The 14,506-nt window shown below is 39.1% G+C and overlaps 1 protein-coding gene across 1 annotated transcript in view; it reads left to right on the top strand.

The window, feature by feature from the left end:
• Nucleotides 1-14,506, top strand: part of LOC148353789 (ankyrin-3-like) — a 127,255-nt gene that overhangs the window by 62,623 nt on the left and 50,126 nt on the right. The window contains exons 11-21 of the mRNA XM_088350924.1: nucleotides 587-685; nucleotides 762-860; nucleotides 931-1,029; nucleotides 1,112-1,309; nucleotides 3,769-3,867; nucleotides 6,262-6,360; nucleotides 8,512-8,709; nucleotides 10,966-11,064; nucleotides 11,637-11,735; nucleotides 11,797-11,895; nucleotides 11,967-12,062. Of these exons, the coding sequence (XP_088207050.1) occupies nucleotides 587-685; nucleotides 762-860; nucleotides 931-1,029; nucleotides 1,112-1,309; nucleotides 3,769-3,867; nucleotides 6,262-6,360; nucleotides 8,512-8,709; nucleotides 10,966-11,064; nucleotides 11,637-11,735; nucleotides 11,797-11,895; nucleotides 11,967-12,062 (1,284 nt within the window). The remainder of the gene's footprint in view (nucleotides 1-586; nucleotides 686-761; nucleotides 861-930; nucleotides 1,030-1,111; nucleotides 1,310-3,768; nucleotides 3,868-6,261; nucleotides 6,361-8,511; nucleotides 8,710-10,965; nucleotides 11,065-11,636; nucleotides 11,736-11,796; nucleotides 11,896-11,966; nucleotides 12,063-14,506) is intronic.

Genomic DNA, 14,506 nt, shown 5'->3' with positions numbered 1-14,506 from the left:
TTCGTTTTTTCGACATGCATACCAAACTGGCTAGTATGGTTACTATCAAAAAGTAGCTCTCAACTTAAAAAAGTTTGGAGACCCCTGCTTCAGTGGAAGCGTCTTGAAATTCTTGAGACTTGGAATTCCGTATCTGATCCACGTCAATTTATCATAGCATCATTGTTTTTTATTTTTTTAAGATTTTATTTGTGGGGCAGGGATGATCCCATGTGTGTGTGTATGTCCGTGTGCGTGTGTATCTGTGCTCTTCAGTATAACTTATAAAACATCCCGTGTATTTTCGACTCCAAGCTGACTCAAGTAGTCAGGAAACCGGCAGTGCAGTGTGATACTTGACTCCATCCCTATCAACTCAACAGTCTTAAAAACAAAGCGCAAAATCACTGAGTCTCTCGTGACTAAAATTGCTTGAATGAAGAGGGGCCAGTGTACTATCATAAGGAGATAACATGAATAAAACGTTCATCATCACAGCTTATGTTCGCCAGCAGCTCATTTGCTTTCATGATGGTTGGCAGTCACAGATGTTTCCTCTACTGTGGAATTCCTCCTGGTTCCGTATAACCTTTTTATTTCTCTGCAGAATGGTTTCACCCCACTTCACATCGCCTGCAAGAAGAACAGAGCCAAAGTGATGGAGTTACTACTGAAGCACGGAGCTTCAATACAGGCTGTAACAGAGGTGCTACTGGCATATCTTATTATTGAAAAATTGTTAAAATGAACCACAAGAGAATATCAAAGGCGTTTTTCCACAGTCTGGCCTGACACCCATCCACGTGGCAGCCTTCATGGGTCATGAGAACATCGTCCATGCACTCACACACCACGGAGCTTCACCCAACACCACCAATGTGGTGAGAGAACAGTTACCGCTTTAGTATAAAACATGCAGGATCATTCTCACTGTCACCTTGGCAACTCCAGAGGGGCGAGACTGCACTTCACATGGCAGCCAGGGCGGGCCAGGCCGACGTGGTACGATACCTGCTCAAGAACGGAGCCAAAGTGGAAACCAAGTCCAAGGTATTGATTACTCTCACCGCATCAAAAATCAATAAGCCTGTCACTTTGTCATATTCAAACATTTGGAGTGGTTTTTATCCAGGATGACCAGACGGCGCTGCACATCTCCAGTCGGTTAGGGAAGGTGGATATTGTGCAACAGTTGCTGCAGTGCGGTGCCTCAGCTAACGCGGCTACCACCTCAGGCTATACACCCCTGCACCTGGCATCCCGAGAAGGCCACCATGATGTGGCAACAATGCTCCTTGAGAATGGAGCCTCGCTGGCCTCTTCTACCAAGGTAACAGAAACAGCTCAAATTAGAAAAAAAAAAATACAGGGGTACCTCTTTATACAAGCACGAGAATGTCAATACACGAATTCTTTGGAACAAAGATTTTGCTATACTTACGAGAGTAATCCAAGCTATGAACTGTCCTAGTGGCTACCACTTGAGATCGCGCACCATCAGCATCACTTTTTTGAGTTGGCGCAAGCTCTTTCCACCATCAGACCGTCACTTGTTTACATAACACAGCAAGTTTGTTTTTATCTTATTGCATCTCCTTATTGTGACCCTACCATGAGTTCAGGAAAGGGAAATTGTTGGTATGGCTGGTTTGAGAAATTCAAGAGGAGTGGCTTTGCGAATGTGATTTGGCATAAGGAAGCAGCAAATGCATCTTACAAAGTGAAGAAAGAGTTTGCTACATCCAGATAAAAGAAAGAAAATCAAAACAGCATGCTGTCAAAAAAAGGTTTTACGTTTATTTAAAGATACAGTAACTTTAATATTAAGTAAACTGTACTTGCTTGGTTGGTTGGTTGGTTGCTTACTCATCCTTAAAAGTTGTCACCATGCACACCCCTTTGTAATGATGACTTCCTCATAATAAACTCACATTTTTTCGTTAATATCATCTTTTTTATGTTTTTACTGTATTTTTATGTTTAAATACTATTTAAACATGATTTAAGTGTTTAGGAAGATGTGTTTTTGACTTATTTAGGATTGACTTGTATGCTTTTGGGAGGTCGGGAACAGGCCAATTAGTTGTTGAGTAATACATATTTAGAAAATATGCTCTTTACACAAGCAATTCGAGCTACGATTAGGATCCTGGAACAAATTAAGATGGTATAAAGAGGTACCACTGTATTGCTAATTTTGACTCCATTGTGGTCTTTCCATCCACACACTTAATTATGGGTAAAAGGGTCATGTAATTTCCCAAACAACTAATCATATTGAGGGAGGTCAGAAGCTGTGAAGGACATTTTATGAAGGAAGTATGTGTGTTGCATGGGAGGCTTTTCGTGAAGGTGACCTCTGTCAGTGGAACTGATTAAGGGAGGGCAAACCCCTTATTGAACACACTCATTTACATACACACACACACACATTTAGCATGTTTTCGGCCATCACTTGAGTCAGCTGTTTCAAGTAAATTAAATCCTAATAAAACCCTTTATGTATTTTTCACTGAGAAAATGACTGATAGACACAGTGCATTTTTACATCCTTGTGATTATAGGGTTAACGTTCTTTTTTTTACAGCACAAAGACGCTTTTTTTCCCTTTAATTGGGTCAGCTGCTTTAGAGCATGTTAGAGTCCCACATTCTCTGGATAATGTGACCTAATATCTTACACAGAAGAATATTTGGCGCCAGTGATGTGATTCATGATGAAATTTACATTAGGTTAGCACGGGGATGTATAATCATTTCTCTCTGATTAGAAAAGGTGCGCATTCATGCCTCTGTTTTACAGTATGAGATTTTTCTCAGGATTATTTTTAATTAGGTTTGACAGATTGGAAACAAGACACTTTACCGGATATTCCGGACTACAGAGTGCACCTGATTAAAAGTCATATTTTCAAATTTAAGAAAAAAACCTCACTTTTGTCTTTGAACAATCCAAATTTTAACCCGCAGGCTTAAACAGCCAACGTCCATTTCTTACATTATAAGCCCGGCACACACCTAGCACTAACCACATGGGGAATTTGGCATCAACGCATAACAGCTGCGTCGTTTTCAGTTTTGCTCCGAGTTGTTTACGTGACTTATTTTCAGATAATGTGACCATTCAAGATGGTGGATAGAAAGACAAGCAGAAGAAAACGCAAATGTGGGCTGCGTCACGTAAAATATGAACCAGGTCAACCATGCTGTGGAGAATATTGTAAGATTGCAAAGATGTGCAAAGTCCTCATTTGGTTTTGTTGTCATTGGTGTTTGCCGGAGTAACAGACCAAATGTCATTTGCTTGTCATTGTTCCTTGAGCATTAAAGGAAACTTCAGCGACCTGACATTTATGCGATAATACAGAAAGAAGAGTTCAGCGTTTTTTATTTTAAAAATCTGTCGAATAAAATACTGTCAAACCTCCCATTTATCTCCAGTTTGTATAATATGAATAATATTGGCAAAATCATGGACTACTTTCTCTCAATGGAGCGCTTGCGTTGTGGAAAAGAACAGCTCGCTGTTTTCCTGGGTGCCACTACAATTTAAAAAAAAATCAGCAACACCATAATAAGCCTTTTATTATAGTGTTTAAATTATAGAAAAAGGAGCTGATTATAGTCAGGAATTTACAATAGTTGAACCTTTTTGAACAACTAAAAAAATATTAATTATGATGCTAACACTTACTATATTAATAATCCCCACAGCTACAAAGAGTGTTTACAGTCATTTTAAAGTTTACTTTGTCACCTCAAAGCAAACTTTGAATTTAAATTCCAACAGAAAGGTTTCAGTCCGCTCCACGTGGCTGCAAAGTACGGCAAGATGGAGGTGGCCAGCCTGCTGCTACAGAAGAGGGCAGCGCCAGATGCCGCTGGCAAGGTGAGGAGCCCAATAATAAATACATATATCAGAGGCTACAAAGGGGCTCTTCAAGAAGTATGTATGAAATTATATGTTACTGTGGAGAATACCCTGTTACCATCAAAAAGTATTATTGTTGATATCAAGATGACTTTGTGGTTTGGATGATGACTACTATAACTTTACTAGATTTTTTTTGTGACCAATTCGAAACTTTTATGGCCTGTTTTCTGTTTAAGACTCTTTCACCAACAAAAGAGAAAAAATATCAGATTCGGACACCATGATAAAACTTAAAGGGACAATATGTATTATTTAACCACTAGATGTCGCTGTATTGTGCAGTGCAACAGAAAACAAGTTCTAAAAAACAGAAGGAAGAATACAAACACGGGAAACTAAAAATGACTAAAACGCATCATTTTACTTTTCTTTTTTTTTTTGCCGAGCCTCTTTGAGGTTTTTGAGTACCTGTCTCATCAAGATGATGGACGATTATGCCAGTTCCCTTTTGGTGAGGCTTATGTTGTTTGAAATAAATGCTAATTTTTCAACTTGCAAGCATTTAAAAATAACACATTTTTTATGATATTTGGTACATTTTTGCCTAATATTTAAATCAATACTGTTTTTTAATAAATTACGTTTTTTTCACCACTAGTTAATGTCAAATAATACATAATGCTACAATACATAGTAAGGTCCCTTTAAAAGTCGATAACATTTAGAAACTTTAGACCAGACACTCTAATGTTAACCATCAATTAGAGAAAAGAGCCAGAAGTGTATTGCTAATTATTTTTTTCGAAAGTGTTTTTTTTTTCGCAAAAAAAGAAAATATGTGGTTCATGTAAATCATTAAAAAGTAAAATTCTTTAATAAATACTGTTCACCTGATTACATTTTGCTTAGCTTTAACTAAATAAGAATGTGCAAAAATAGTAGTAATTGGCAATAGCACAGTATTATTCACATAATGGGTAAACGTTTCATTGTATCTTTGAGAAAAAAAATAGTTTTGGAAAATAACAATACAGTTAACACATTTGATTGTAAATCAATCCCATTGATTACTTTCATTCGCTGCTTGCAAATCCCACTAATGTAGCTTCAGTTCATGTATGGGTTCCAATGATTTTCTATTATGCAGCTACCTAATACCTTTTTTTAGGGCTTCTCTGTCTCAAAAGGCAGCAAACTGACATTAACAGAATGTTTCCGGCATTCACACAAAGAATGCATCGACTGCAAAACTCCACACCTTTGATCCCATTTTCAACCCCAAAGCTAACATCTTTCAGAGCCTTTTCTCTTTGACGTTGACCGTGTTTACTCCCACAAAGAACCTTCATTGAAAATCCTTTCTCGTTTTTCTTTACTTCTGTCATTGAAATATTAACCTCATTCCAGTATGTTGCATTGTGCATGGTTCATTTGTGCTCACTTTAGACTGTGAAATGCTGAGTGGGAGTCAGTGACGTGCGTTGAGTGTCGCGTCAGGCACAGTCAGATTTACAAAAAACTGAACTTGCATCTAATTCATCATTTTGATCAGCAGAACATGGGGGAATTTATAATGTCAACTGCAGCATAGAAAAAAACGTTTTATTGTCTTCATTTACTTAAAAACTAAGTCTATGCGATGGTTCTTTTGAATAGAAGAATTGATCGAGAGGTTATCGTCCGTTATGAAAATAATTTCATGAAAACCGATAAAATATGACAGGATGGGTTGACACATGCTGTTAGTTTAACAATACGATTACTAATTCAATTATTTAGTGTTGAGGTGCGCGCCAAATCATAATTCTTGGTATAACTATCTCCTTCTGCCATAAGGCAAGAGAATTGCGTGCCTCACTTGGCAGGTGCAGACGCTCAGCACAATAATACATTTCATAATAGTCCGTTTGAATGAAAACATCAATAGAAAGGTAATCCTCCATTATAAAGAAAAAAGGTCCATGAAACGAGAAATTACTGGTTACCTTGATTTGATGTTAGTTTGCTAATAGTATGACTAATTCTATTGTTTGAGGCAAAGGTGTGCACCAAATCAGAATCTTGGAGTTGACAAGACAACTGAAATATCTACCATTGCACAACATTTTGAAAATAAAGACAACAGAGCAAAAAAATGTAAACACAATTGGATCACATTTGAAAATTCTAATGTATGCATTCATTTTGCTTTATTTTCTGCAAACTGTTCTATTTTTGTTCTTCTAAACGGATGCATGGCCACAGGTATACTACGTACTTACACAAACATCTTTGGTGGATTTCATTTTTCATCAGAGTACATGCTGTGTCTGTGTGCACACATTTCTCCACTCAGTCTTTCTAACCCGGTGCTGGTTGTGTTGCATGCTTGTGTGTGTGTTCGTGTGGGCTGTTTTTGGGTATTTTCAGAGCGGGCTCACACCACTGCATGTTGCCGCTCACTACGATAATCAGAGAGTAGCCCTGCTGCTGCTGGATCAGGGAGCTTCCCCACATGCCGCCGCCAAGGTACATGCATAAGACATCTGTGGCCGCGGTGGTGTGCATTACCATCACATAATCACATAAAACATCACTTTTTTTCCTTCCAGACTTATCAAAAGCTCTTGTGTGTGTGTGACCTTTGGTGATAGTGATGGGTCATGAATTCATCTTGCGTCGCTCTTTCTTTTCAACTCTGTCTTTACTCATCCAAGTTTTCCTGACTACTTTAGTCGGCTAGGAGTCAAAAATTCACGTGAATGGCCAAAGTTTTATAAAAATTTATATTGAAGAGCACGACTACCGTACAAACCCGCATTCACAAAATAAGGAGCAAAAACATTGTGATGAATAGTCCCGGATCAGATACCCGTAGAAAATAAATAATACAAAAAACAGGGTTCCTATTATGAGATATGAGATGAAAATGCCAAAATAAAAAATAAAAAAGAATGAAATTTGTTGCAAGGGTACATATGTAATCAAAAAAAAAATATAATAAATACATTAAAAAATAAACAAAAAATTAAAAAATAACTTTGTGTTTATTTCCATGGTGATGGATGATGATGAAGTGACTGTGCATCCAAAAAACATAAAAGACTGGTGGTACCAAATGAACATGTCTTCTACTCACTCCCCCTTTTGTGCTATCTTTTGTAACCCTCTCTATGTAATTTCGTTTTTGGGTTCTATTGTTGGTATAGTTTGAAATATTTAAAAAAAGAAATATGGTTTATTATTTTTATTTAAAATTATTGTAATTTTATTCCTAATGTCTTGTAAAATTAACCTATGGAAATATGTACAGTATATTTGTGAGGTGGTTGTTAAATGTAAAAAAACACAGGTGAGAAAGTCAAGGGGGTCGGATTAAACAAATGTGCTTCTTCCTATTTTTTTGGGACATCTTATGTTAAAATTGTTTTTGTTTTTTTGACTTGTTGTTTTTTTTTCATGTTTAAAATAATGTTTCAATCAGTCATTCATTCATCCATTCATTCCACAGTTATTTAAATGTAAGGACCATATTTTTTCACTGATTTTGCATTTAATTTACCCTTTTCCCTTCACATTTTGTTATTTGCATAATTATTTATTTCTCGCTCATTTACTCGCTAACACGAGGTGGTGTATCCCTGGGCACAAAGATTTCCATCTGCTGCAGGGACGTCGAACTTTTGGACTAGCGTGTGACGTCATCCACTCTGCTGTGGCTAAACTACAGCAATGCACCCCGAGGGGATCCTATAATCTGTTAATAAACAACAAAGGAGACTGTTGGAAGTGTGAATTTCCCTACGGGGATGAATAAAGTATCTATCTATCTATCTATCTATCTATCTATCTATCTATCTATCTATCTATCTATCTATCTATCTATCTATCTATCTATCTATCTATCTATCTATCTATCTATCTATCTATCTATCTATCTATCTATCTATCTATCTATCTATCTATCTATCTATCTATCTATCTATCTATCTATCTATCTATCTATCTATCTATCTATTCTACTTTTTAAGTATTATTTTCATTTAAATGCACTTGTTTATGTATTCATGTGTACAGAAGTTTGTATGTAGGTACTTAAAAAAATATTTTTTTTTTTTGTATTTTGCGATTTACGAGCAGTGTGACGAGTTTACAATTTAGTAGACAGACATAATAAGGAAAGAAGACATCAATGAATTTCAAACTTGCAAAGAGAAAAGCAAAGGACAGTACAATAAAACCCCTCACAATGCCGAATCTTAAATACGTTCTAAAAGCCTTCCCATAAATTCTTTGTTTATATTTAATTATGAGAGTTATAAAAGCAAATCCGCCCTAAAGGGTGTGGATAACCAAAGAACAGCAACATTATTGGCCGATAGTGACAAGGATCTAAACAGTCAAAATAAAAAACAACAAAACAGGCGTCCAACATTAATAACAGGATAAACTTATCATAGTGGATTATAGAAATGCTTTGAAAAGGTTTCCAAAGAATGATTTAATTGGGAATCTATACCCTGCACAATAGTACTTTGACTGACAACTTTTTTTGGTTCTGTTACATTGCTTATAGCTCAAATCTGTTTTACACAACACACTAAATAACTGCAAGTTTGTTTCTTACACAGAAAATGTGCCCACTACTCATGACCCTTGTTTTTTGTTTCTTCCTCACAGAACGGTTACACGCCGCTGCACATCGCAGCCAAGAAGAACCAAATGGACATCGGCACCACGCTGTTGGAATATGGCGCCGATACCAATGCAGTGACGCGGCAGGGCATCAGCCCAATCCACCTGGCAGCGCAGGAAGGAAGCGTGGACCTGGTTTCGCTTCTGCTGGCCAAAAGTGCTGCCGTTAACATTTGCAACAAGGTAGTTTGAATTACAGTTTTCTTAATGACATTGATAACCACATAGTGAACATTGTTTACAATGAGGTGAGACATGGCACCCCAAGATAAAGACTTGAGAAAGAAAACTAAGGTAAAAAGAACGTCAGGATAAATAGGCAAAAATATTTACACTGGTGTGCTTGGAGACTGGCCTAAGTTGTAAGTGCATCATAACAATGGTTCGATCAGAAATAGTGAAATAACATTTAGCAGGAGAATAGTGATATGAGTATCTAGTACCCATTTATCTATGCACAGGCAAAAAATGTTTTCACAGCCTCATGGGCTTGCTTAGCGTGGTAATGGCCCTCGCGAAGAATATGTTTTAAGGGACCTGTATTCCCTATTAGAGGTAGTGGCCAGGGAGAGAGTAGTCTTTTATTATGTTGTTGGCTCTGTTGCGGTAGCGCAAACACACATAGTCCACCAGACTGGGCCAAAACTAGCCAATGATTTTCTGGGATGTGTTAAAGACTATAATTTAATCTTGGAACTACACTTGAAATTATTTACGCCCTCGCAAAGATGGGAAAAATGCTTTGTGTACACATACAAAAAATATTTTTGTGTTAATTTAGACCAGTGGTTCTTAACATTTTGTTTTGCAAAGTTGATTTTGTGCAGCAGTAGAAAAATGATTTCATTTTACACTAAATTAGGGTTTGGTGAATGTGCATATGAAACTGGAGGAGTTCGGTTGTGTCAGGGCGGACCAGAACAGAGCAGGAGACCCCAGAGCGTTCGTTACAAGTCTTTTATTTGGGGAAGCGTACAGGGTTAGCGGGAGACGCGATGACCGTCGAACGTCAGCAGCAACGCCGTGAAGACAACTTCGGGACACGTAGCCAATCGTAGCGTGGGACGGAAGCAGGTCGAGTTTACCGGGACTGGAGAGAAGATCGTAGCGTGGAACGGAAACAGGTCAGATCGGAGGCAGGCAGAATCAGGTAAACAAGTCAAAAAAAGACACAGGAAAATCAGGCGAGTCAAACGGGGTAAAAAGTAATCCTCCGACCAAGAGGTCTTAGCGTAGCATACTTAAAAAGGGAACATAAACCAATCAGGAAGCGCATTCCAGCGCGCCAGATGATTACCCCAGGTGGCTCCACTTGGGTAATCATGACAGAACCCCCCCCTCAAGGGACGGCTCCAGAAGTCCCCCAGAAAAAAATAAAATAAACCCAAGACACGTCACAGGGAAACACAGGTAAATCAGGAGAGTCAACTCAGGACAGGCAGAATCAGAACCGGCAAGACAGGAGAGTCGAATCAGAACCGGCAAACAGGACAGGCAGAATCAGAACCGGCAAAACAGGAGAATCGACTCAGAACCGGCAAACAGGACAGGAGAATCAGGAGAGTCGGAATCAGGACTGGCAGGCAGCAGAGTCGGAGTGGCAGACCAGAGAGTCGAAGTCGGACTGGCAGGCAGCGGAGTCGGAGTCGAACTGGCAGGCCGCGGAGAGTCGAACAGGCAGGCCGCGGAGAGTCGAACAGGCAGGCATGGGGGTCATTGCGCAGTCACAAGGCCGAAGGTGCCTTAGCCAATTCCGCCGCGTCGGAAATGACTTGCCGAACTGCACATTCTAAAGGGGAATTGCGCTGCTGATTCAGGCTTTCATAGTGGTCAGGGGGCAAATGTACGAACGCGGGGTCCATTCTGGTCGGAGGATTCTGTCAGGGCGGACCAGAACAGAGCAGGAGACCCCAGAGCGTTCGTTACAAGTCTTTTATTTGGGGAAGCGTACAGGGTTAGCGGGAGACGCGATGACCGTCGAACGTCAGCAGCAACGCCGTGAAGACAACTTCGGGACACGTAGCCAATCGTAGCGTGGGACGGAAGCAGGTCGAGTTTACCGGGACTGGAGAGAAGATCGTAGCGTGGAACGGAAGCAGGTCAGATCGGAGGCAGGCAGAATCAGGTAAACAAGTCAAAAAAAGACACAGGAAAATCAGGCGAGTCAAACGGGGTAAAAAGTAATCCTCCGACCAAGAGGTCTCCGCGTAGCATACTTAAAAAGGGAACATAAACCAATCAGGAAGCGCATTCCAGCGCGCCAGATGATTACCCCAGGTAGCTCCACTTGGGTAATCATGACAGGTTGCTCCAGCGGGGATAAGAACCCATGATTTAGACTATTACATGAATATGAACTGTACTTTCAGTTGTGCATCACTCACACCATGTAGTGTATTTCTATAACGTGATATTTATGCATCTTTTTGTCACGATTAGAGTGGACTGACGCCACTCCATCTTGCGGCTCAGGAAGATAAGGTCAATGTTGCTGAAGTCCTTCTCAACCATGGCGCTGACGTCAACACGCAAACAAAGGTACGGTCTTTTTAAGTGCCAGCTCAAGTTTTACTCAATAAAACTCCAACACACACCCAGCAGAGACATGGATTCCTTCAAACCTACAGTACACAAAAAAAACATCAATGATAACTGCGCTCACCCGAACACACAGATTCCCAACTGCAACTTAGAAATCGATGGAAAAGTTGAAAATGTAATGTTTTACCTAGAATGCACACAGGAGAATGTGTGCGCTAATCTTTAATTATAATTGAAGCCATCAAATTGACTTACACAGACACACAGATCAGGCGCTGCAGCGTATTAAGCAGTCATCTCACGTGCACAGAAACTGTACAAGGTTACTCTAGTGAGGGTGTGTTTGTCTATTTATGCTGACATGACAATTGTTTATCCTGAAGAGGTTAGTCACTCACTGATGCATCCCGTGCACAAAAGGAAATGGCGACATTGCTCCATTTTTCTCAAATAAATAAATACATGCTCAAATATCAACTCACACATTTTTCCAAAATGCTTTTTAACTGACGCGCCAAATTGTCTGACGTGCATTTGTGGCTCAATCAGCAATCTGCTATTTCTCACAGATGGACTACACGCCGCTGCATGTGGCTTGTCACTATGGCAATGCAAAGATGGCAAACTTTCTCCTGCAGAATTACGCCAAAATCAACAGCAAAACCAAGGTGCAACATTCAGTTACATAGTTTCTCTTGTCGGCGTATTCATTCGGTATATATTTCCCAGAATGGTTACACACCCCTGCACCAGGCGGCTCAGCAGGGACACACGCACATCATCAACCTCCTTCTCCAGCACGGTGCCTCGGCCAACGAACTTACTGCGGTCAGTACAAAGCCTCAATGTATTCTTCTGTGTGCACCAAATACAAACTACATTTTTGTGTATCCACTCAGAATGGCAACACGGCGCTGACTCTCGCCCGGCGTCTTGGTTACATCTCGGTGGTGGACACGCTAAGGCCCATGACGGACGAAAACCTAAACACTGTGGTGAGAGGCATCACACATCTGTAGCTTATTCAGTTTGTTTCGTAAAAATTTTAGTAATACAGTAATGCTTCGTTTTTCGCTGGGTTTGCCATCCAAAAACGTCCCGTGATAGTCAAAACTTGCGAAGTAGAAACCTTTATTTGGTCATTTTTTTATCTTTTTTTTTAATTTATTAGTTTGTTTGTTTGTTACTCAAGAAAAAAAACAATTATCAGGCTCAAGTAATTTCTATAACAAATAAAAGTACTGTACTTTAGAAATGTTTTTGTTTTTTTTCTTCAAATAACTTCTCCCCTGTTAAATTACAACTGTATGGATCCACTTTACTTTACATAATACTTTTCTGCCATCATGTGGACGTTATGGAAAACTGCATTTCCCCTTAAGTTTTTTCCCACAAATCTACAGTATTTTCTAATTTTAAACATTTTTTAAAAAGTGTCAGGAAGCCACTAGAGAGCGCCAAAGACCAGATAGATAGATAGATAGATGGATGGATGGATGGATGGATGGATGGATGGATGGATGGATGGATGGATAGATGGATAGATAGATGGATAGATAGATACTTTATTCATCCCCGAAGGGAAATTCACATTTCCAGCAGCATCCCTGAGCTGAGAACAATACAATAATAAAGCAAAAAGAATACAATACACAAATACCCAGTGTGACGTGCAAATGCCCACTGTAGCGTGTTATATAGAATAACTAAATAGTGCTACACAGAATACATATTGCAATAAGATTCGGTAATATGCAATGTAGGTGGTGTGGTTTACTGTGGGCTTTTACTCTGCCGGGTAGAGTTAAAGAGCCTCATGGCATGAGGAAGAAAAGATCTCTTCAGTCTGTCCGTAGTACAAGACAGTGACAGCAGTCTGTCGCTGAAACTGCTCTTCTGTATGGAGATAATGCTGTGTAGTGGATGCGATGGATTGTCCATGATTGACCGCAGCTTTTCCAGTGCCCGTCTCTCAGCTACTGTTGTTAGGCTGTCCAGCTCTTTGCCCACAACAGAGCTCGCTTTCCTAGCCAGTTTATTGAGACGAGAGGCATCCTTCTTCTTGACGCTGCCTCCCCATCACTGATTGCAACTGATTGTTGCTACAAAGCAAGTCTGGTGGGTGGAAAGGTCCAACTCTGTTGGCGATAGAAAACATCTTCTTCTGTTGAGCAAATCAGATTGCAGAACCCAATGCACAATGAAAATCCGCAATGTAGCGAAACCACGCTAGGTAAATTTTTTTGAGAAAAAGTCTTTTGACAGGAGGTGAAAAAAATCAAATGAAAATAATAGTACCACCCTCGTGAAAATGTGCTTCTACAGTGAGGGACATTTTTGTAAATGTATAGCTGCTGACCATTTGACCAAAAAAAAAATCTCTATTTTTTTTAACAGTTTTTGTTTGTTTTATTGGTACATTTGAGCTTTTATATCAAATGCATCAATGCCAAGAAGAATTACGTTTTGGTAAGTTGTATAAAGATAAGTGGCAAAACCTGATGTGCATCAATGTTCAAAGAATATTTTTTATTTTGAGAGTATTATACAATGAACACCAAAGAGACTAAAAGTAACATCTATACTTTGTGACATTGATTTATCTTCACAAAAAAAATAGTCCGACCTAAAAAATTGAATAGAAACGTAATACTTTGGCACTGTTTTTTTTCTAATTAAAAATAGTACGGTAGTGTATCCTTATTTAGCGGTTAACAGCGGAATTACACCCCTTCACCCCTAAAGTAACCTGGAGGAGCAGAGCAAATTAAACAAAAACGTGATAAACAGTACGCAAAATACATGTAAGAACCTGTGAGAATAGGAACATAAATTTACTTTTGTAAGGTTAGTGGAACCTCAGAAGCAAGTCATTGACTAGTACAATTAAGACAAAAGTGACTTGTGTAAGCGTCAGAATCAATGTGTGTGCCTTCTTCTTTTGTGATGTAACCTTATGATGGAGGTTGTTTCCTTGCCACACATTGGGATTTATTTATTATTCACTAGACACGGCATCTGCTCATATTCTCGTACGTCTACTTAACAAGCAGCTGCAGTCAGGTTTCATGTGGACTGACAATTGTGTCTAATTAATTATCGTTAGTTACTTACACCGCATATTTGGTTAGGTATTCATTTACTCAGCTACAAAAAGCTTTTATTCCAACAACTCCATTTTGTTGGCATTCTTTTGAATCCACAAATGTAGTCGGTACAGCACGTTTATTTGTTTGTGATCAGGAATTGTCACGTGCATAAAACACATATACTCAACTAATCTGAGAAGTTCACATTTATGAACTAGCATAAAGACATAGATATCCCTCTACATGGAAACACTGAATCACTTTGGAAGTAAAACGTCTATTCTATAATCAGCATTAGGTTTATAAAGAACAAGTAAAATGTCCTGGTGTTGTTAGGCCACTAGATAATT

The sequence above is a fragment of the Urocampus carinirostris genome, chromosome 13, assembly GCF_059441175.1.
Source record: "Urocampus carinirostris isolate Australia breed hairy pipefish chromosome 13, RoL_Ucar_1.0, whole genome shotgun sequence".
Lineage (NCBI taxonomy): Eukaryota > Metazoa > Chordata > Actinopteri > Syngnathiformes > Syngnathidae > Urocampus > Urocampus carinirostris.
This window is presented reverse-complemented; position numbering and strand designations above follow the sequence as displayed.